The sequence below is a fragment of the Gallus gallus genome, chromosome 5 (genome assembly GCF_016699485.2).
Source record: "Gallus gallus isolate bGalGal1 chromosome 5, bGalGal1.mat.broiler.GRCg7b, whole genome shotgun sequence".
In the NCBI taxonomy this organism is placed as follows: domain Eukaryota; kingdom Metazoa; phylum Chordata; class Aves; order Galliformes; family Phasianidae; genus Gallus; species Gallus gallus.
In genome coordinates this window covers 53,581,780-53,603,677 of record NC_052536.1, presented here as the reverse complement: position 1 = coordinate 53,603,677, position 21,898 = coordinate 53,581,780, and the positions used below count along the sequence as shown (strand labels likewise).

At 46.3% G+C, this 21,898-nt stretch overlaps 1 protein-coding gene across 2 annotated transcripts in view; it reads left to right on the top strand.

Moving 5' to 3' along the window:
- PRKCH (protein kinase C eta) overlaps nt 1–21,898 on the top strand; it is a 105,317-nt gene that overhangs the window by 45,843 nt on the left and 37,576 nt on the right. For both annotated transcript variants that reach the window (XM_421417.8, XM_015287908.3), the window contains exons 7-10: nt 421–548; nt 2,606–2,749; nt 3,487–3,660; nt 16,775–16,929. In XM_421417.8, coding sequence (XP_421417.4) covers nt 421–548; nt 2,606–2,749; nt 3,487–3,660; nt 16,775–16,929 — 601 coding nt within the window. The remainder of the gene's footprint in view (nt 1–420; nt 549–2,605; nt 2,750–3,486; nt 3,661–16,774; nt 16,930–21,898) is intronic.

Here is a 21,898-nt window from a genome sequence, read left to right as displayed (position 1 = left end):
GCACGAAGGTTTTTAGTTTCCCAGTGAACAGTATATCTTTAAAATTGAATGTCTGCAAATGCAGAGGAAGTTTAATGCTAATTCTGTAGCATTATAAATCCTAATTTATAGGCAGGCACAGCTTCAATGGAATTTACATACCTCAAACATATTTGAGCTTATGATTAGCTTCAGATAACGTAGTACCCTACTTGGAGAATTTGGGTATGCATACCTGCTTTTCAGGAAGTTATTCTCTTGAGTCTAACATCAGGGGCAAAAAATACACTCCTTTTTCAGGCCCAGTGTAGTATCACGTCAGTATATTTCCTGAAACAGAACAGTCCTTTGCTAAGTTATTTTTTTAGCTGTAAAACCCCCCTAAGTTAATCTAAGTGTTCCTTTGCTTTTATTTTCCACCCCTACCATCGCATCTGTCAGTCTGTAAAATGAACGTCCACATCCGATGTCAAGCAAATGTTGCACCAAACTGTGGGGTGAACTCAGCAGAGCTTGCTAAAACCTTGGCATGCATGGGCCTGCAACCAGGAAGCATTTCCCCAAATTCGGTGAGTCTTTTTCTTTCTTCCTCCTCTATTTTTAAACATTTACAAAGGAGTCCAGTTTGTATGGGTGTAGGAGAAATTGGAGACTTCTGTCACAGCAAGTGGCAGTGGGCTGCATGAGTAGACTGTTGTTTTCTGAGTCTTGTGGCAAAGATTTCCCCTGGGAAAGGAACGTCTTCTATCCATATTTACCCTGGTGGGGGCATCATGTGTTATGTGGTTTAGTGATAAAATACTAGTGGTAGGTGGATGGTTGGACTAGATGGTCTTTGAGGTCTTTTCCAACCTTGGTGATTCTGTGATTCTATATCAGTCCATAAGTATCACTTTGTTTACAGCAGCGTGACTCCACTGGCTCTTCCATGGTCAGTGTGTTTCCAGTGATCATGGTTTCTAGTGGTCAGTGTAATTCCCGTCATGCCTTTCCACAAACACAAATGTAGTGTCTGTATGTTTGACTTGTGATAGATCAACAGAAGAGCTCAGCAAGAGGCCTACATTCTCTTCACAGCTTTTTTGCTGTTTTTGAGTCATGTGGGGCAAGACTGTTTCATTACTCACCACAGTTTCCCCAGCTAAAACCTGAATCACTGTCAACACATCATTACCTCTGATCTTTGCTGTCCAAGCCAGAGTCTTACTGAGATTGCTGCTGGAGTTGGGATCTGGATGTACAATTTCTGGCTGCCAGTGTTTAAGGCACCCTAAAAATCCAGTTGTTGTGTATCTGAATGTATTTGGAGAATTTAAAGCATGCTGTAAGAGCTTGAGAGAAAATGTCTATATGCAATATTGGAAGCTAGAGCTGTTATTTAATAACGAGTCAGGTTTTATGAAGCTTTCTTTGCTAGCAGTTTTGAGTTTGTTTGAGACCCCAATAACTCTTAGTAAAATGTTAGACATTTTTATTTGACCTAAAAAAGTAAATTCAAAATGAAAAGATATTTGCCAGGCATGGTTAATCATGTGAGTCAGCTCTACTGATGGACCACATCACTCTATCTCAACTTCGTGTGCTCATTAAGCTGTGCTGTCCGTTTTGACTTGAGTTGGTTCATGCAAAATCTGACTTCCTTATTTTCCTTCTTCATGCTATAGCATTTCAGGATTCCTTTATTCTTGGTACTGTGAGGAAACACAATCCCCATACACTCATCTTAGTATTGTGAAAATCAGCACTTGTTCACATTCATTGCTTATGTAATCTGTACTGCAAGAGAATATGAGAACAAGAAACAATCTCCTCTTGTTACATGTAAGCTAGAGGTTTTGTTTAGTGTTCAGGAAGTTAAATTGGAGAGTTTTGTTGGATGTTGTCCTGAGTGCTTTTGCTGCTGTCTGCACGGCTGGGGTTACCATTCCTGTAGCAGCAAGGCAGTTCTTGTGCATGGAAGAACTTTGCATTACACCAGAGTAATCACAAGGTGGAGCTCAAGAAGTCCCTGTGACTTTGTTCACACTAACTGAACAAAAGTGCTCTCAATTTCTGTGTATTCTCATACTGAGTATGGAAAGCTGAGAACTGATGTGCAGCAGTGGAAGAAGGTAGCTGTGAGAAAGAAAAATACTTTGAGGTTTGGATCCCACTGAACTCCATGGGCTTTTAGTAAGAGGTTTCTCATCAGGTGGAAACCTGAGAGAGTCAGATGAAACCTTTTCGGATTCTAGCTTTCACCATCACTTTTCATATTGCAGAAACGGTGTAGGCTTCCTCTGATGTTTGATGGGAGACTTTATTTTCCACAATCGTCCTATTTCCATGGGGAGTGAGGCTGGAGAGAGGCAGACCTGTCTCTTGGGTCTGCTGTGGGGTAATTTACAGCTTAAAATGCCTGGGTCAGGAACCGGTTCTGATGTCTCAGCACAACTCTGCACAGTGTTGAGGATGGCTGGTCACACGTAGCAGCTGTGTGGGGTGTCAGTACCCATGCACTTTCCATTCCAGTGGCCTGGCAGTGCATTTGAACAGGTCCTACATGCCCACACTGCTGACCTGTGATCACCTCTGAGGCAAAGTAAAATTTCTATGTAGACTGGTATTTACTTACTCTTTTCCACAGAAACTGACTTCAAGATCTTCTTTGAGACATCAAGGAAAAGGCAGCTTGAAAGATAACAATGGGGTTAGTGAAAGTTCGGCAAGCAAACTTGGGATCACAGACCTGACCTTCCTTCGTGTATTGGGAAAGGGCAGTTTTGGAAAGGTGAGTGTTGTTTGTGGCTCTTTGGGGAAATACTCTGTTTCTTGTTTAAGAAGCTCTGAGGTACGTGAAATTACTTCATTACGTGACATGCAGGTTGCCCAGTGGGCTGTGCTTTGTAAGCCCTGTGTGACAAGGCTGCTTAGGGAATGTATGGAGAGAGAGGAAGAGAAAGAAATCTGATAGCAAAGTGAACAGTGGGTTGTCACAAAATTAAAATAATACAACAACCAAAAATGCCCTGTCTCATACCAAGCACTACGAGTGTGTGCACTGGCAGTAATTTTAGCAGCATTTCTTGGAGCATATGAAAATTTTTCCTATAAAAAAGCCAAGGCAGTAGTTTCAAATGCAGCAAGACTAGGGTTTCGTTTCTCTGCTTTGCCACAAAACCAGTGTAAAATATTGCACTTGAAATTGATAACTGAGGAGGGAACTGGGACTGATGGTACTGCCCAGGAGGTCTGCACTGGCACAGGTGTTTGACTGACCATGGATGATTTTGAGCATCTAGCTCCACAGCAGGCATTGGAGTCTGTGGGCAGAAGACTGTTGCAGGCAGTAGTGTATGTGTCATTGGTTGTACAGTGATGCCCATGCTAACAGCCTGATTCACTTGCACCCACAAGCCTGCTCACAAGATAACTGATCTTTCTAGTGTGAGAAGGGACGGCAGTCTCTGTGTTGCTCAAAGAGACCAAGGGCTCAGCCCCTGTGACTCATCCTCTCTTTTGATTTAGGTGATGCTTGCCAAGATGAAAGAGAGTGGGCAGCTCTATGCAGTGAAGGTGCTGAAGAAGGACGTCATTCTCCAAGATGACGATGTTGAGTGCACCATGACCGAGAAACGCATCCTCTCCTTAGCAAGGAATCACCCATTCCTCACCAAGCTCTACTGTTGCTTTCAGACTCCTGTAAGTATAGCTCAGGCAGTGGAAAGCCTTCTTCCTGATAACTGCCTGGCATGTTCAAAGTAGGGACACTCTCCTGTGTTTTTTCCCACCTCTTATAAACGTAGGCCTTAAACTCACAAGAAAGCTCTCTGCTCAAGGGTGAGCTGTGGACCTCTAACAGGCATCTGTCAAACAAAATCCTGGCGTTCTGTAAGCTCTCTAACAAACTAGTAGTGACAGGGAGGCCTGTGTTTATGTCTTTCACAGAAGCGTGTTTATGCATGGAGTACATAATGCAAATGTCCACAGACCTGCAGTGTCCTGCAGTTGTTGTGGGATCTCAGGCCCTACCAACCTCCTCCCTGAAAGTTAATAGCACTGCTTTTGCCTTGACTGCTCAGAATTGAATGAAAGATCCTTCTGGGATTAGTGGTGGGGATCTTACTGGTATGGGGAGTATGGGAAGACTATATGCTGCCTGTCCAGCTGAGAGCCTCCTTCTGTGCGTGTGCACGTGGGTGGGAGCTGGTTGCTGGTGTAGGTGGTGGAAGTAGGATTGGCTGTGATGGAGGCAGTGGCCACAGCAATATCACAGTGAGGTAAGTTTGGGAGACCCTGAGCTAAGCTGTTATGTAGGACCAAAGCATTTGCACAGCGTAGCTCTTCCAAACTACCTGGGCTGACTTCCAGTTGCTTTTTATCCATTGGTAAATGCTAATAGGGTTTGTTTTCCCCTTAGAAGAGGAGGGAGGGACTTGCCTTTTTAATTGCAGCTTCACTGCTTCCTAAACCCAATGTGCTCAAACAAAAAAAAGAAGAAAAAAAAGGAGAAAGGAAAAGGTATTCAGATGTGTTCTACCACCCACTTGCTTCTCTTCTCATTGGGATGATGCAACAGCTGGTTATGGAGTTCAAGAGTTGTGCTCGTTTAGGGTGGAGCCCTTGAGGGAGACTCATATACTAGAAATGAGGTGTTGTGGTTTTTGTATATACTGCTTACGTAGTTTCACAAAGCAGTTGTACTGTGTAGCAGAAACAATGCATAAAGCTCACTGCGGTCTCTTGTAACCAAGGAAACTCTTTATGTTTCATAATATGAAGAAGCAAGGCCCAAATATTAATGGCCTTACTGAACTTCTCATGTAAAATATCAGCAGCATCCCGTATTGAAGTGTGCAGTTTGCAGTCAGGTCCAGGACAGCTGCATTCTTTTTTGCAACCTGTTGCTATGGCTTTGTTTAGAGAATTGCAATGTAGGTGTGAAAATAGCGAATGCAGTCCTGGGCTGTGTATTTTCAGTGAACTTAGAGAAGATTTAAGGTCACTACTAGTATTGTCTGTCATGTCCAGAGAAGGAATGCAATCTACTTTGGGTGCAGAGAAGGTCTGCTGGGTTATTGAGGTAACTGAAGAGTCTTTTGCAGACGGAAGAAAGGGAAGAGCTCATCTTGTTTAGACGAGCAAGTTGAAAGCAAAAAGAGGATCTGATTGATGCCTGCAGATGCCACAGAGGAGGGGAACAAAACTGTCAAGATGCTGGCTGAGATTGAATGAGTCTAGGCTGGCCATGGATACAGTTAGACTGGAAATGAAAAGGAGGTTGCTAAACGGTAGAACTGCCTGGAACAGGAATTTCTGGCCCAGCTTCTCATCAGAGGAGGGGAGGGAAGAACCTCTCAGTCCTCATTGCCCTCAGCCTGGTCAGTCTCTGAAAGGATGCCAAAGGAGTGGTGCTTGTCATAGCAGGGCCTTGCTATTTCCAGTTTTCCCAGGTTACTCTTTTACTTGAGTCCTGTATTGTTTCACTGTCTGGCCTGGTAACTTCCTTCCAGTAACAAAAACAGAAGGAGAAACAAAGGAAAGTGTATTTTAGACTCATGTGCTTCATTGTATCTTTGTCCACGTTCTGCATACAGTGACACCCACCTCAATCCAGAATAACCAGATTTAAATTGCTTATAAAGGCATAATTAAATCCCTTTGCTATAATAAAGAAATGATTGCAACAGTAGGGTATTTGTGGCAAAGTGCTCCCAGGAGGGCTTAAATGGGGCTGATATAATACGTGGGGTTTATGCTTGTTCTTTACATGGCATTGGGTTATCCCCCCCATTAACACTTGTTAGAAAAACATATATGTACATATATATATATGTATATATATGTGTGTATGTATATATATGTATATACACACACACACAGAGTAATCGCTAAGACAGAATGTTGGCCTGCAGCTGTGTTTAAAAATAACCAAGCCAATTTCTTGTGTTTGGAGCTGGGGGGAGGCTTGCACAAAACAATACCTATTTTCACTTGCAGTTACGTGGAAACCACATCACATGGATCACAATTACAGCCCAAATTCTGAACATGTGGCATTAGCAGTTTGCGTCATAAGAAAAACAGGCGTGACTCTGGTCAGCACTGGGTGGAGATTCTGGATAAATAATGACTTACATGGCCCACTTTTAGCACTTTTTAGAGGAATAGCCATTTTGAGACTTCTTTTTCAAAAGGAAGTAACAACCTGATACTAGGAGGTGTATCAGGACAAGCTGGAACCAGGTAGCATCCCTTCTGCAAGACGCATGGGGCTCATGGTAAGTGCTAAGTTCAGTATGAACCAGCAGTGCAGACTCATTGCAAGTAAGTGAAATGATCTCCTGGGCTGCTTTAGGAGGTCTGGGAAGTTATTATCCCCTCTGCTTGGCACTGGTGAGGCCAGACTTAGAATGCAGGTGTCCGGCGCTGGGCTCCCCGGTACCAGAGGAGGTGATAAGAGCTGGGAAGAAGGACCTCAAAACTATCTGAAACACTGCAGCACTTTGAGAACAAGTTTTGAGTGTTTGAATGGAGCTAGAGCCATTGGAATTTACACTCTTGTATAATATTCTACCTACACCAGCAGGCTGATCTCATGCAGAGCCTAGGGCTGACTTAAACAGCCTAGGGCATGTCTGTGCTGCACAGTGCAATATTGTGTGGTGCTAGTAATCTAGCATTAGCTGAGCTGGCACAAGTACCAGAAACAGCAGTGCATTGTCTGAGTTAATCTATGCTGCTGCTACTTTTGCTTGCCTGTTTTGAGTTAGCTGAGTTTTTTCTGTGCTTACACTGGTTGGTGATCGTTTTCAGAAAGGTTTTCTGTTCTCTTCTGCTGGCTCTGTGCAGTATCTCTATTTAGTGTGATCCTAGCTGCAGCATAAGGGATGCACGCTACCAAAGTCTGCTTTAATATCCCACGGCGCGCTGAGGCTGCCTGACCTCCTGACAGCCTCCTTGCTCTCTTACGGGGTATTGCAGCCACTAGGTGGTAGGAGTTGCAAGTGTTGTCTCTGCCGGGTAGCTCGCAGCTTCCAGGGACCGAAGGGGAGACACGGAGTGGCAGAAGCTGGGCATGACCCTAGGCGTGGGGGCACCGGGCAGGCAGCAGTTGGGGACTTGCACCTCCAGATTCCTTTCCTCTGAAGGGATGGAGCTGTGCTGGTCCTGCTCCAGCTGCACCTGTGTGAGGTCTCCTTGCTCACCGCAGAGATACATCTGTGTTATTTTAATTCTTTTTTTATTGAATGCCTTGGTTTGAGTACTTTCAACCTTGCATAAGCCGTTTACCTCTGCTTTTTCTAGGGCCTTCCAACCACCCTTTAGTGTCAGAGAGGATTACGCTCCTGCTGCAGTAATCTGTGAGTTGCTGACAGGTGCTGGGGCTGACCTGTGGGTAATCTTGGATTCTGTGTTAGGGGTCACAGGCACCCGAAATTGCTTGTTTCCGTTTACCCGGCGTTGGTGTCATCCAACACCTTAACAATACCGGCCTAAAACGGGTGAAGGAGGCTATCTGTTTAAATAATGAAGTCAGTAATTTAACACTGAGGAATGTAGATCCTGGAATGTTTTAATTAAAATGAGTTTGCAATAAGTAGATCCTGTCATCTTTGGGGTTTAGGAGCAATTCTTCCTGCACAGGTGGTTTGCTTTTAAATCCTTTTGTCTCAGCTCTTCTGCATGAGAATGAGGACTGGGGGGGATTTGCTTCCCATGCAAATAGTGTCAGAAGCACCGGTTAGAGGTTGCTGCCTTTTATGATCATTGCCCTTATGTCTTTTCTCATGACCACAGGGTGCTTTCAGGGGACCATCCCTCAGGCGATGCTGTTTCCAGCACTGTCCCTGTTACTCTGATCATTATATGGATTTGCTCTCCGTGTGGCTCTGCTGACAGTTGCTGAGGCACAGAGCCTGCCTGTGCTGTTCCAAAAATAGTGAGACACGAGAGCGTGTCTTTCTGTAACGAGCGTCCTTCAGAAGTAATAGCTAGCAGGGTGCTGGTGAGGTCAGTGAGGATTCCAGGGCAGCTAATGGAAGTGGTGGTACCTTTCTGAGAGGGCAGCCTGCTGAGTGGTGTGCGGCTCTCTGTCCCCTTTACAAATCGTGTGCTGATATCGTGCTCGGCACAGAAGGGAAAGGGTTCTCTCCTGGTTCCTGGAGCACTGAAACAGTGCTCCCAGGGTCAGTGCAGGCATTGTGTCATAGGTGTTCGGGAAGATGAGGCTGTGAATGTGTCCTACTGATGTTCAAGCTAACCTGGAGCCTTTGACAGAGCATAATTTCAAGTGGGAACTTGACAAGGACCAGCAGAAGTGCCTGGTGGGATGCTCAAGTGCCCTGACACAGGCCTTGGAGCATGCCAGTGGGAGACAGGGAAATGGGGAGGACTCTTTGATGTTGTTTGAAGGGTGCTGAGAGGGAGCCCGTTGGGAGCAGAGAGGAGAGCTCTGATCATCTCCCAGGCTTCAAACCCCCAGCCTTCCCCCTGGCTTATCAGGAAGATACAACTTGGTGTGTGCACATACCCAACAGCCAGGCTTGCTGCTGGGATGTTTTTCTGTAGGCTTGCCAGCCCTTTTCCCCTTTTCTTAAGCATGGAGACTGGTGCTAGCCCCAGGCTACCATGCTGGGAGGCCAGTGTGTGCTTCTGTTCCATTGCTGCCAGCCTAAATCAAATGAAGAAGGTGATGGGAACATCCTGTTTCTAGGCCTAGTGTTCTGCAAAAGCCTTTGTATGGCCTAGCACGCTTTTTGGTCATGAACGTTGGCAAGAAAGGAAGGCATCCTGCTTGGGGGCTGGCTGCAGAGCCTTTGTGCAGTCAGGCTTGGGGGAGCTTGTGCTTTACCTGGGGCTTTGGGGAGACAAGCCAGGGCTTTTGGGGAGTGGCCCCTCTGACATGGTGGGAATCACAGAATCATTAAGGTTGGAAGAGGCCTCCAAGATCCCCAAGTCTAACCCCAGCCCACCCCCACTATGCCCACTGACCATGTCCCCTAGTGCCACATCTCCACGGTTCTTGGACATCTCCAGGGACAGTGACTCCATCACTCCCTTGGCAGCCTGTGCCACTGCATTACCACTCTTTCAGAGAAGAATATTTCCTATTATTCAACCTGAACCTCCTCTGGCTCAACTTAAGGTCATTACCTCTTGTCCTCTTATGGAGAAATTTCTTCCCTCCACCCTTGTGCTCCCACTGTACAGCCTGGGTACAGGGTCACCTTGACCACTGTTTCATGACCACCACATGGACAGTCCACTTCTGTTTCTCAGTCTGACTTACGTCTGATGCAACATGGGATAAAGCCAGATCTGTGAAAACTGTTGTTTTGTGGGTGTCCACCAAAAACCCATGATGTCTTTAGTAGCACAACAGTCCGACTTGTTAGTAAAACAGATGCGTCAGGCTATTAGAGTTACAGAGGCTCAGCTGTATCTCTGGCGTGTGCTATCACACCTGGTGGTCTCTTCATTGCAGGAGGTTGGATGGTTTTCATATGTAGGCAGAGCAGTTTTGGCTTCCGAAGGTGAAACAAGATCAGACTGACATTTCTGACTTTATCTGTGAACTTTGCTGGGTGTCCACACTTACACCGCACACTGAGGTGATATGAGCTGAAGTGAAAATATGACCTGAAGTGTTAGCTCCCATCATCTTAACACTGCTGCAGTCACTTTCCTGCCTTGGGCACTGGAGGGACTTTGGCTACCTGCATTTCCATGAGGCTGAGAAAAAGTCTCCATCTGCAGTGTCTTATGAGAAATACTGTACCTGTTAGGCAGGACGGTCAAGTTTAGAACAAGGGTAGCCAGAGGACGTTTTGTTGCATATATTTACTGTGGCTAACCGTAAGTAATATTTTTTCTTTGGCTTTAAAATCTAAAAAGTTGCAGAACAAAAAGGGTTGAAATGAAACCGACTCACAGACAGCCTGAATGACCAAGTGATGGTTAGTGCTGAGAAAGGATTCAAAAAAGAAGGAAAAAGAAGCTATCAGTGCTCAGAAAAGAGCTAACTAGCTGAGCCTGAACCCAGCAGTGCTTTTGGTTTAACTCTCTTTGAACCGGTGTTGCTTTCCAAGCAGTGTTGGGTGGATTCATAACGCCCTTGCTTTGCCGCTCTGATTTTCCTGCAGACCTTTAGGTGAACTTTCAGAGGTCTCTGGCTTTCCCCAAGTGCAGTCTGAAGCCAGCAGATGTTGCAAATAGTATTTCTGGAAAACAGGCCAGAGCTGTCCCAAGCTGATCAATCCAAATTGGAAGCAGCAATTCCAGCAGCTTGTTCTGATCTGCAAAAATGGTAATCTTTGTAAAGCTGCTCTCTTCTGGGACACCACGATATTAGCAGCTAGCTGGGGGTGCAGATGTCCTATACATTTCTGACTAATGAGTGATGTCTGTAGCTTGATATATTCTTATTCCTGGATTTATTCCTTCTTAAGTTCAGCCAGCCCTTTGGTTTTTGATCCTTTAGGTGGGAAGCAGTGTTTGTGTACTTTTCTGTGCTGTTTAATAAGATCTGGAGGGTAAGATTTGATTTCTTCTTGCACTGTATTCTACTTCTAGGATGTTTTATTTTAATGCCCAACATGGCTTTTTTTTTCCTTCTGGATTGAGATTCCATAAGGATTTTTGCTATGGTTGATCCTAGTGCCTGTGGACTTTTTGGTGCTACTGAAACAGATACAAACAAAGTGATCTAATATTGTCCTCTTGCATATATGTTGACTAAAAGTTTTTGGTCATAAAATGAGCTAATCCTAGTGTGAATTGGACCATCTTGAGGTGAGGAGGTAGGGAGGAAATCTGTGCATTTGGTTCACCTGGATTTCCCAAAGGCTGCATTTTCCCACATAAATGGTTGTGTTTGACTGCACGTTACAAAACCTCTCCAGCCTGCAAGCTTGAGATTTCAGCCCAGCAGTAAGAAAAGACAGGCAGAAATGTGGAGAATGAAGTGAGATTATTTGGGAGCATGTGGAAACCCATGGCTACCATCTGCTTGCCCTGAGTTGTGGCAGTCACATAGCTCTCCTGGAATGAGCTCAGCATTAATGCTGTGCTGCGTGCACATGCGTGCACAAGGCAGCCTTTTCCTCCAGGGACTCCAGAGAGTTTATTTATGCTAATACAAGAACCAATTTGCTATTCTCTAGGCGATGTTTCTGTGCCTGACTGCTGCTGCATAAGTGTTGTGCCCACTGTCAGCAGCGTAAAATAGCAGATTGTGGTCATGAGTGGTAACTGCCCCATTCCCCAGCTGTGATAGTGACGCAGGAGCCAAAAATGAGGGAAGTGTGACCTGTTCTTCTCAGAAGTGCGTTCACCAGCTCATCAAGCTGAGAGGAAATGCAGCTTCCCCCACTTTGCAGTCTGAATTGTCACTGCACCCCTTCCTGGCTAAAAAAGAAAATAAAACCTAATGAGAGAAAGAGACCTTCCTTTCCTCAGCACCTCCAGATGTGGTGGGCACACCCTGATCCCAAAGGCCCTGGGGCTGTATGGTGCTGCCTGCTGCGTGCTTCCTTGCTGTGGTCTGATTTTTCCTCGGCGTAAGCAGTTTTTGGGGCTGGCATGTACTTGGGGAGCTGCTGAAGCACAGAGAGAAAATGGCTGATGGAGCAGCAGAGGTCAGCCAGCAGATGACTGCAGAGCCTGCTGCCTCCACCACCGTGTCTGTATGGGGTCTTGGGCCACAGCGGCGGGTGCTGGTGGCAGTCATCGCTGCGACCGTGTTTAGGAAGCGTAAGTGATGCATCCAGATAATTCCAGCTGAGCAGACATGACATGGAGCTGTTTCTTCTCTTCTGCTTAATGTAGTCACTCTGATATGAAATCAAAAAACCAAAGCTTTGCCAAGCATAAATCAGCATCCTTGTTCCATTGCAGCTGAGTGCTGCTTGGATGCCGCCTGGAAATCTGGGGCTGAGCTCAGCTGCTTCAGCTGGAGGTTGGATATCAGGAAAAACTTCTCCAAAAGAGCAGTGCTACATTGGCACAGCTGCCCAGGGAGTGCTGGAGTCACCATCCCAGGAGGTGCTGAAGGACTGAGGAGATGTGACACTGAGGGACATGGCTTGGTGGGCAGTGTTGGTGGTAGGTGGACAGTTGGACCAGATGATCTTAGAGGTCTTCTCCAACCTTCATGATTCTATGATTCAGCTCTTCTGCCCATCCCTCATGCTATACCCATTCTGATGACACCTGTGATCCAGGGTTATTGGTTGTGTTACACCTACAACAATTAATACTGGGAAACAAACCTGCTTATTATTCCTCCTCCAGGTCCTGTGCTCTGGCCTGCATTGACCCAGATAATGGTCACTCACCCTGCTGGCGGGGCTGGACGTGTGGCTTCCCAAAGGCCAATCCTGAGAGTGTCCTGCTTGTTTGCATGCTCCTGGCAAGACTTAGGGCAGATTGCTTTGTGTGGGGGTTGTTGGCCGCAAAGGGAGAAAGGGAACATTGGGAACACTGAGGGAGCCTGCCAGCTATTGTAATTATCATGTAGTAATTTGCTTACAAGCTCCCCGAGCCCTGCTACTTGTTTTTGACAGCAGTAAACTTTTGCTGTGGAGCAGTGACACAGCTGTATCTGTACGAAGATAATTTTGAAAGCCTGCTTTCCGCTCTGCAGAGCTTATATTGCCAAAACAGTGAAAAATGACTGTTTTCTTGGGGAAACCCTTTGGCTTCAGTGAACTCAGATCAAGTCCAAAGCTGATTTTCTAAGGAGCTGTGTGCATGAGTTACTTTGAAAAGGATGAAATGCAAGCTTAGCAGAATTCCACTGCCAGACTTTTTTGTTTAGTTTTGTTTTGGAGGACTGCACCATTGCTCTAAACCACATCTGACCAGCACTCCGTCTCCTCTAGACGCTGCCCTGGATATCAGCTGTCAGCAAAAGAGCAGGCTTGTGTGAAATTCCTCCTGGGTTGTGTCCTTGTCCTGCAGGGAAGCAGCGTGGGCAGGAGCAGTGCTGGGGGAGCTCTGCTGCTGAGGGATGAGCAGAACTCCTCCAGACCCACTTTGCTGGCTCTGGCACAGAGCTCCGTTGTCCTCTTTGATGTCTGCACATAGGAATGCATCTCTTCCCCTTCTCTTCCCTCCACACCCCTTAAATTGGGGCAGTCATGCTGCCCTCTTGCATTTATTTAATGTGGAAGGAGACAATGCTCTCACCCTAGCTGAATTCAGAGGTCTTTGGCATGACACTGATCTTGTGTGGCTTATCATAGAATGGCCTGGGTTGAAAAGGACCACAATGATCATCTAGTTTCAACCCCCTGCTATGTGCACAGTTGCCAACGACTAGACCAGGCTGCCCAGAGCCACATCCAGCCTGGCCTTGAATGGCTCTTAACTGGGAGTGGGTAGAAATCAGCCATTGCGTTGGCCCTTTTTGGGGCAGGGAAAAGATTTTAATAAAATTACAATAAAATCTTAATACAATCTGGATTTTATTAGAATTCCTATGGTGATAGCAATCTTAAATAAGAGGGAAGTTAAGAGGATTCAAAACAGCTTCCTAGTAGATCTAGGGGGTGCAAAGGGCTAAACCAGTGTTTGGGTTGGAGTTTGTTTGAGGGTAGCTGATACCTGGCTTGATTTTAGGGCACTCATTGTGTGTTCTTTACATGGCCCCAGCATGGCAAACTCAAATTTAAACAAATCTAGAAACCCAACCTGTTGTCTCTTAGTGAAGTTGGCAGGGCTGATCTCTAGCTGTAGGCCAGCCTTATGAACTTACCTGATTCCATGGACTGTATTTATGCTCCCTACAAATGTTTATTTTGTTTGCTGTAATAATTGCTCTGTGGCTTTATTCACCTCCATCCCAGTACAGAAAGGCTGCAATGTGATTTCCTCGTGCAGCTGCTTCTGCGAAGGCTTTTAGCGTCACCGTTTCCTGTTGACTCAAATGCTCTTTCTTACTTTGCCAACATCAAGAAGAGATAGCAAATCAGGGAAAACTTGTGAGCAATGCAAAACAGAAAGCAGTCATGAGGATTTCAGCACTGAGCCGTGGCAAAAACCACTCCAGGTTTCTCTTACCCTTGATTTGCACCGAGAAGACCCCAAGGGAGGAGCTCACAGCTCTAACTGGCAGTTGGGGTTGGGCCTGAGAGAGGAGCTGCAGCCTCCTGGGATGAAGCAGAGCTCACCTGAGCCTCCTCTCACCTGTGTGCAGAGCAGGACCTGCGCTCAGGAAAGACAGGGAGAACCAGCTCAAATTTGCAAGCATCTGCACTGCCTGCTATTTTAGGCTTTCCCTTTCCTGACCCCCCTTTTAAGCTATTTGTATACTCTTACTTTGCATGCTTCAAATTGCCTTTATTTATTCCATAAAATACCACTGTTTATTTTATTTCTCAACAAATTCCTGGAAGAGGAGTTAGTCTTTATATCTTGGCAAGCTGATGACCTCATGAGTGAAAATGGCAGCCCTCCCACCCCCCGGCTCAGGCTGCCCAGGGCCCATCCCATGGCCTTGGGCACCTCCAGGGATGGGGCATCCGCAGCTCTGGGCAGCAGTGCCGGGGCCTCTCCGCTCTCTGAGTAAAGAATTTGCTTCTAACATCTAACCTAAATCTCCCCTTTTAGTTGCAAGCCAGTCCCCCCTGTCCTTGTGAGCACAGTGCAACTTGTGCAGTGATACTCACTCATGTCTACTGCATATTCCCGTGTAAATAATGATGTAAATGTTGTGACAGAATGTTTCAGTGCTTACTGGAATGTCTAAGAAAGGAGGAGCTTCCTTTAAGCATTGCAGAGCATAGGGGTGTATCCAGAAGTCTGAGATGGGCCATGGAGCTCTGCCAGCACTGGAGAAGCAGAGAGAAAGGGTTAACTTTGTCTCCTTGAAACTTACCTTTAAGAGAGAGTAGAAAATACATATTCCTAACTGTGTGCATGTTTATACAAGCATATGTATTACTTACATAAATACACACACACATCCCTTGCCAGGTTGCTGGTAAATTAAATTACTTCCTGTAGAGGATCTGGCAAGAGGGATTTTTTTTGTTTTTTTTTAAGTGTGGGATTGTAAAGATGCCTGGACAAGCTGGGCTAGATAAGCATGTGGTGCGTGGAGAGATCAGGAGGAGGGAAGGAGATGTAGAAGCTGGCCTGACTGGCGTGGCAGAGGCACTACCTGGGCTGCACAACGGATAGGCATAGCAAAGCCACATCCAGCCCAACCAACTGCAGTGAACGTGTGGCTTTACAGATCTGATGTGAGCTGAAGATCCAGTGTTGGTGCTCGGTTTGCAGTGTGTGCTGCTCTAGCTAGACCGCTGCCATAGCCAAGCCAGCCCTAAGCTTTGTAGCCAGAGTGGAACAATGAAGTGCTGTTGTCTCTGTATGGAGTGGAAAGAGCAGTCAGCATGTGGCCGTGGTACTGCATGTGCTGTTAGATTGCTGGGCGTGCACCTACCTTAGCCTTGCTGCTTCTTGAAGGAGCACGGAAGGAGCAGTTGAACCAAACCCAGGATGGTGATGAGAAGCAATCTGTCGTCTTCTACCACGAGACATTTGCTCATGGATGGAGGGGATTGAGGGGATTCCTGGTTGCTTTCCTGTGTACATCTCAGGATGTTAATGCCTTTGCATTAGCAGTCATTGCAAGCTGGCTGGCTGCCAGAAAGTGGAGAATAACAATGCTCATCCTCTTAAATTTAGAGAGGGTTTAAAGCCAGCTTGTAGATGATTAACATCAGACCTGGGAAGGGGCTTGTGGGGAGAGAAGGGCACACAGTACCAGTGCAGGGCAGGCTGGCCTCACGTGAGATGTGTGCCTGCTCTGCAGTCTGTTTGTTCCTGTTGCCCGGGGTAAAACTGAAACAATTAGTGCTGAATGTCCTGAAACACATACCAGGGAAATTCTGAAACAGTCTGAAACAATCCTAGGGTTTGGTTTTGTGGTAAATCATTGTGTATCCGTTCTCTCAATTATGTGAGCACCCCTTTGGCACACACTGAGCCCGCACCCAGACTGTTGAACTTGCAGTTTAAGCAAGTGTCTGCCTATCTGCAGACTTGTGCAAAATCCAGAACAAAGCTAAAATAGGAACTTCAAAGACCAGCAGCTGTGGTTAATGGGCTGCACTTTATTGAGCTGCTCGCTTTGCTGCCCAGTAGAGACTTTGGTTTATGCTTTGTCCGTATCAGTTCCTTCATCACACAGAGATCTTTAGGTTGATCAGACCTGTGAGGAAGGCTAAAATATGGAGGCCTAAAAGGCAGCTGCCATGCAGTGGATGGCAGGAAATCCCTCTCTCTAAGATAATGTGTGTTCCCTAGAAATAGTGTTGGGATACCTTAGGGACAGCATTGTTATTGGTGTTCAGAGTGATGGTGCTGCTGTGGCAGTGCTGCATTTTGGTTATGCGCTTTGTGCTATGAAACATTTATCCCCAGAAAGCTTCAGTGAGTAAGGAGGGAATGACTTCTAGCAGTTTTCTGACTGCTTGGTTCAGAAGGTGCTGCTGAAGGGACATCCCACTGCTGGAACCAGTTCAACGAACCCTCTGTATCAGCACCTGCTGATACGCCTGATCCCCATGTGAACAGGAATTCATTTCTGGGGGCAAAACTTTGGGAGGTGGGGGGAGTGCATGGCAAGGAGGCATCAACAGATCTTCCTGATGTTGGCTTAATTCTTCCCCCACCAAACAGTGGGTTTTACCCCCAGCGTCTCATGGGGTGCTCAATCTGTTTATGTTCGGGTGATGATAGAATTTTCTAAGCCTGATGGAGGATGTGCTTAATGCTGTTCATCTCTGTTGTGTTTGCATGTGTGAAGGATCGCCTGTTCTTTGTGATGGAGTTCGTAAACGGCGGGGACCTGATGTTCCATATTCAGAAGTCACGTCGCTTCGATGAAGATCGGGCCCGGTTCTATGCTGCAGAAATTATTTCAGCCCTTATGTTTCTCCATGAAAGAGGCATCATTTATCGGTGAGCTCTCCATTCATTCATTCTCTTTGTCTGAACACCGTGGCTGAGATGATAGCTTGAGTTTTCTGCTTTAGTGAATAACTGTCTCCTGCTGCCCACCAAGAACGAGTTGTCAGCTGGGATAACAGCACCTCTGCTTTCCCACTAGAAAATACCCAAGGTGCACCCAGCTTCCAGGAAGGAGTGAAATTCCTGCTTGCTGTATTGTCTGCAGGAAGCATGTTCCTGTGATGCGTGTGCAAATGCAAAGAAAGCAGGTTTTCCTCCCAAGGCATGGGGTGTTTGTGGTGGTGTCAGTTCACGTGGCTCTGCAGATCTGGCTGCCCATCTGCTCAGAGCTGGCCCTGCTCTGCACACCCCAATGTCTGTACCTTTGGTTGTGGGACATGGCTGCTGGATGACCAGAGCCCCAAGGCTTAGCGGCCTGTCCTGCTGCTGCGGAGCACATTCCAAACTGATGGCAAAGGGGGAAGTGTTCAGTGAAACCCTTTAGGTTTTCTGGGAGGTAAAGACAAGGAGCTGTTGCCTTTGCCACTGTGTGCCTTGTTATTTAAAGGCAAACTGGTGCTGGTTACAACCAAGACTTTTTATTTCCCTGTATTAACTGTGAGCCTGTGCTTAAATCCTGTGAATTTGACATGCCTGTCTGGTGCCATTCAGCTCAGTTACTAAATGTCTTTTCATTCCAGCCTTGGTCTTACAGGGGGAGATGATTCTTCCTGCCTGTGTCTGTGTTTGACGTTGTTGCATTTGCACTAGGGTCAGAGCAGCATTGCCTCCCTGCGTCAGCCTCCGCTCCCAGGCCTCAAGGCTGTTCTCAGGAAGCCATTTCCCATACTTGGCTCTCTTCTTTTGTCCTCCCCCAGGACCTGAGGGGGAAGTTTGGTTAAATCTTCTCCCTTCTCTGTTGCCAAAGTGCTCAACTATCAGCTCAAGCATCAAGGCATGGGGCAGGCAGTGTGGGTCAGACAGCCAGTCTGCTCTGTGGCCTCCGTGACCTGGATGGCCATTCAATCAGCATCCCCTGAGAGTGCTGTTCTGGGGTGGTACAGGATGCTATCACGAGGAGATGTCAGTACTGAGACAGTCTAGTTTGAGAGAGATTTTTCTGACATGCTTTGCATAACCCCTGGCATCCTCTTGCTCGTAGCGTTGGAAAGGAGGAACAGTCAGTTGTTTCATTTGGATGCTGTTACCTGGGTTCCATCAGCAAAACATGCATGTTTGGGTATGGTCTGTTGTGGCCTTGCTCAATCCTACTTGTGGCATGCCAGAACAGTGAAGGATTGGTTAAAGCTGTACAGCTGTGACCCATATATGGGACCAATTCCAATGCAAGTCAGTTACTGTCAGTACCTTTCAAGACCGTGGGTTGTGCCAAGTGCTGTTTGGTTTTGGGTTTTGCATAGTTTAGCTCAGGTGATGCTGTTTTTTGTTTAACAGTGCATTCTGCCATGTCAGATAAACCCAGGTTTTGATAAATTAAAATCTGAATAGCTGAGAGCTGAACTGGCCCAAGGGGTTGTGCAGAAGGCGCTTTGCTATAGTGAGATTATAGGATAAATCATGTAAGGCAACTTCTCTTTCTCCTCCTGGCTTGAGCTCCATAAAAAACAGATGGTCAGATGAAGACAGAGAGTATTGAATTATTTTAAAGTATGAAATCACGTGATACACATGGCACAGTAAAATAGAGAAGGAATATCATCTTAATATTCTCCAGGGCCTGGGAGTATGAAAATTACCAGTGATATATACCATACATATTGAGCTTCTAAAACATGGTGATTGTCTGCATGGAATAGCAAATCTGCTTATTCTACAGCTGGATTTCAGTCTAATTCTTCCCTTGCGAATAATGCCAGCTGCTGAAGAGAGATGCTGCCAGATAATTAGGCAAATGACATTATCCCTAAAATAGTGACATCCAATAGTTCTTGTCAATCACTCAGCAGCAAAACTGTGTCTGCCCGTAATGCAATGCCACTGTGCTTCCAGCTTGTCCTGTACCCCAGCACACTGCCTGTCACAGGGCACAAGTAATCAATCCCTCTGGCTTTTGGCACTCTTCAAGTGCTGCCGTAAGTCATGGTAGAAACGGGAGGAGTAGTTGAAAAGCTGCTTGAACAACTGCACGGGCTTTGATCTTGTGAAACTGGTTGAGCCATGGAGTCGGGTAGCTTCAGCTGAATGGGGGTGGATGTGGGGTGGGGGACTTTTTAATTAGCCAGGGAGACTCCATTCTGGAAGGTATAAGGGGAGAGAGCTGCTTGTCACAGTTGTGCTTGCTGATGTTGGGTCACAAACCTGGGCTTTGGAGAGCTGTGTGAAGTTGGTTCCAGAAGGGAGTCTGCAGACGGGAAGGAAATACTTGGAAGAGAATCATTGCGTTTCTATAAGAGGGTTTGATGATTTTTTTTCCTGAATCTGAGTGCTTTCTTAGGAAGCTGAGAGGAGTGGGGAGAGAGACCAGAAAAACCTGACCAGAAGGTGCTTTGCCAGAAGCCGTTCAATGAACCTCTTCATTTTGGATTCTCGGGGTCAGTGGAGTAAAAGTCACTGGCCCAGAATACACTGTGTCATATGTTTTCCTTCTGGGCTAACCATCAATATAACAATACAGTATTTCCCCACTCCCTTCAAGATTAAGCAATTCAGGAGACAGCCTGCATTTGCTAACACTATGACTGTACGGGACCATCAAGCTTTTGCAACACATCCTGCCAAAAGCTGGGTCTTCCCTGCTTTGAAATGCCAGAGAGTTTTGGGAGTGAGCCCTGAAAGTTCATTGATAAGCAGCCGAAATGTGTCACTTTGGCTCTGTGTTTGCTGAGTTCTTTTCTGGCCACATGTACACCATTTGAAATAGCTGTAGTGCAGTGCTTCTGCATTGCTGCTGTGAGCCCATGAGAATGGGATTCCTCAGGCAGACACTGTTGGTTAGATGTGACTTTTTAATGTCAAAGTCACCCGATGCTGGAAAGATGCTCTCATAGGACGACTTTCATGATGTAACTGAAATTTTCAGTGGTTGCTTCTCACTTGCTTGAAAGTTTACTTTTTGTTACTAAGCTCTGGCCAGAAGTGCTATAAATGTGTGTGTGCGTATTTGTGTGTGTGTGTTTTTTTTTTCTTTAAGTGAGCTTTTAGTTTCACAGATACTCTTTTTTTCCTTCTCACTTGCAGCATGGCAAAGGAGAGGTGGCTTTCTGGCCTTATCAAGGAAGCATGCCTGGCTTGCCCTAAGCAGAGGTTTAGCTATCATCTCAGCTGTGCCTATTTATAGCTGCTTCCTGGAAACACAACGTTAACGAGTATAGCATGGTCCTATATGCTATCATGCAAGGAATAAAGCTGGAACAAATGCAGGCATGAAAACGAGCTTTTCAACATATCAAATCATAACATATTGCACGCCCCTGGGCACAGAGGGGTGGGACAAGGACATGCTTAGGATCAGCTCATGCTCGGTGTTGCCAGGAAAAGGTTAGGCAGTAATGAAAGCTATCATAGATAAAATCTTTGCTCACAGGGCACGCTTCTTGCACTGCTTCTTTATTTAATGACACTTCTAAAGGAAAACAGCATGCTGGGCCCTATTGCGGGTTGGTGGGTTTGTTTGTGATTTTTATGTGAAGATTGTGTGCCTTATTTTTCTTGAGGCAGCTCTTCCTGACTTCCACTTTCCAGTTCAGCAGTTCCCAGGCTGTGGGAAGCACGCTGTGGCTTCTGTGCGTGCCGGGAACAAAACAAAACAGCATTCAGTCCCAGCAGTGTGAGACTGCACAGTGGCTTACATAGTGCAAATGAGCTTGTCCACTTACAGTCTTCTGAAAACAAAGAGATAGTGAGTAATTATAAGGGTTTATTTTAAAAGCAGGGCTTTTCCTTCCAGGTATCATTAATGTGAGAATGTCTGATCTGCCCTTCTGCCCTTGGATTCAAACCATTGCATAGGGTGGCATACAGCTTTGCTGGTGGCTATGTCTGCTTGCCCACGAGGTGACCCTCAATGAAGGCATCATGCCTGCATATTGAAGGGAAATGCAAGTGCTTTGTTAAACTGGGTTGTCTTGAGGGGGAAAGGGTTAGGGGCATCGTACAGGCATTTTAGATTTCAGAAGGATAACAGCCTTTTTCCATCAGCGTGAAGCCATCAAACCAACCTGGCGGCATGGTCTCAATTTGTTTTACTTTCTCTGCCTCTGCTATCTTAATGGCAGGATGAAGGGGTGATGAAACAGCTGCTTTTCAGAATGTCTCTGCTACCTGTGGAGGTGATACAGGATGCATTACATGGTGACGTACCTGAACTAGCTTTGGGCTGGTAGTCTTCTGGAACCAGAAGCAGTGTCACTCTGCACATCAGGGCTGGTTTTGCCAGGGCAGGGTATGGGACTGTGTGGCCCAGCTCATGTCAGCACAGCACAGCGGCAGGTGTATCACTAAGGGTGCAGACAAGCCAGGTGATGAAAAGGCAGAAAAGCTCAGGGCTGGAGAGCTTGGAAAAGGACTGCTTGTTGCACAGATAAAAACCCTTTTTATATTCTGAGGGCTCATGCTGGTTAGCCCACTCCAGTGCCGTTGTGACTGCCTGATTTTTATTGTGGCTGGCCCGTGAAGAGGTACGTGGGTCTGCTTGTGCTGTGTCACACCTCTGAGAGTGGGATGGTATGCACCAAGTCCTTGTGCTCTGCTGTGCCACCAGCACCGAGGTAAAGGCAGCAGGGCGTTACGTTGGTCCTGTGACTTGACTGTGCTTAATAGCATGCGTGGTCCTTTTTGAAGGTGAAAGATAATTATGCAATTACCCAGATGAGCACATGGTCTCGCCTCGGGGCTGAACACTAGCTCTTGGGGAAAATATGAGAGGCTCGTTAATGGCAAGCATTTACTTTTTTGTCTGTTATCTGAATGCATCACCTTTATGTCTCTGGTGCTCCTCAGGACAGGGAAAAGCTTCTCTGAG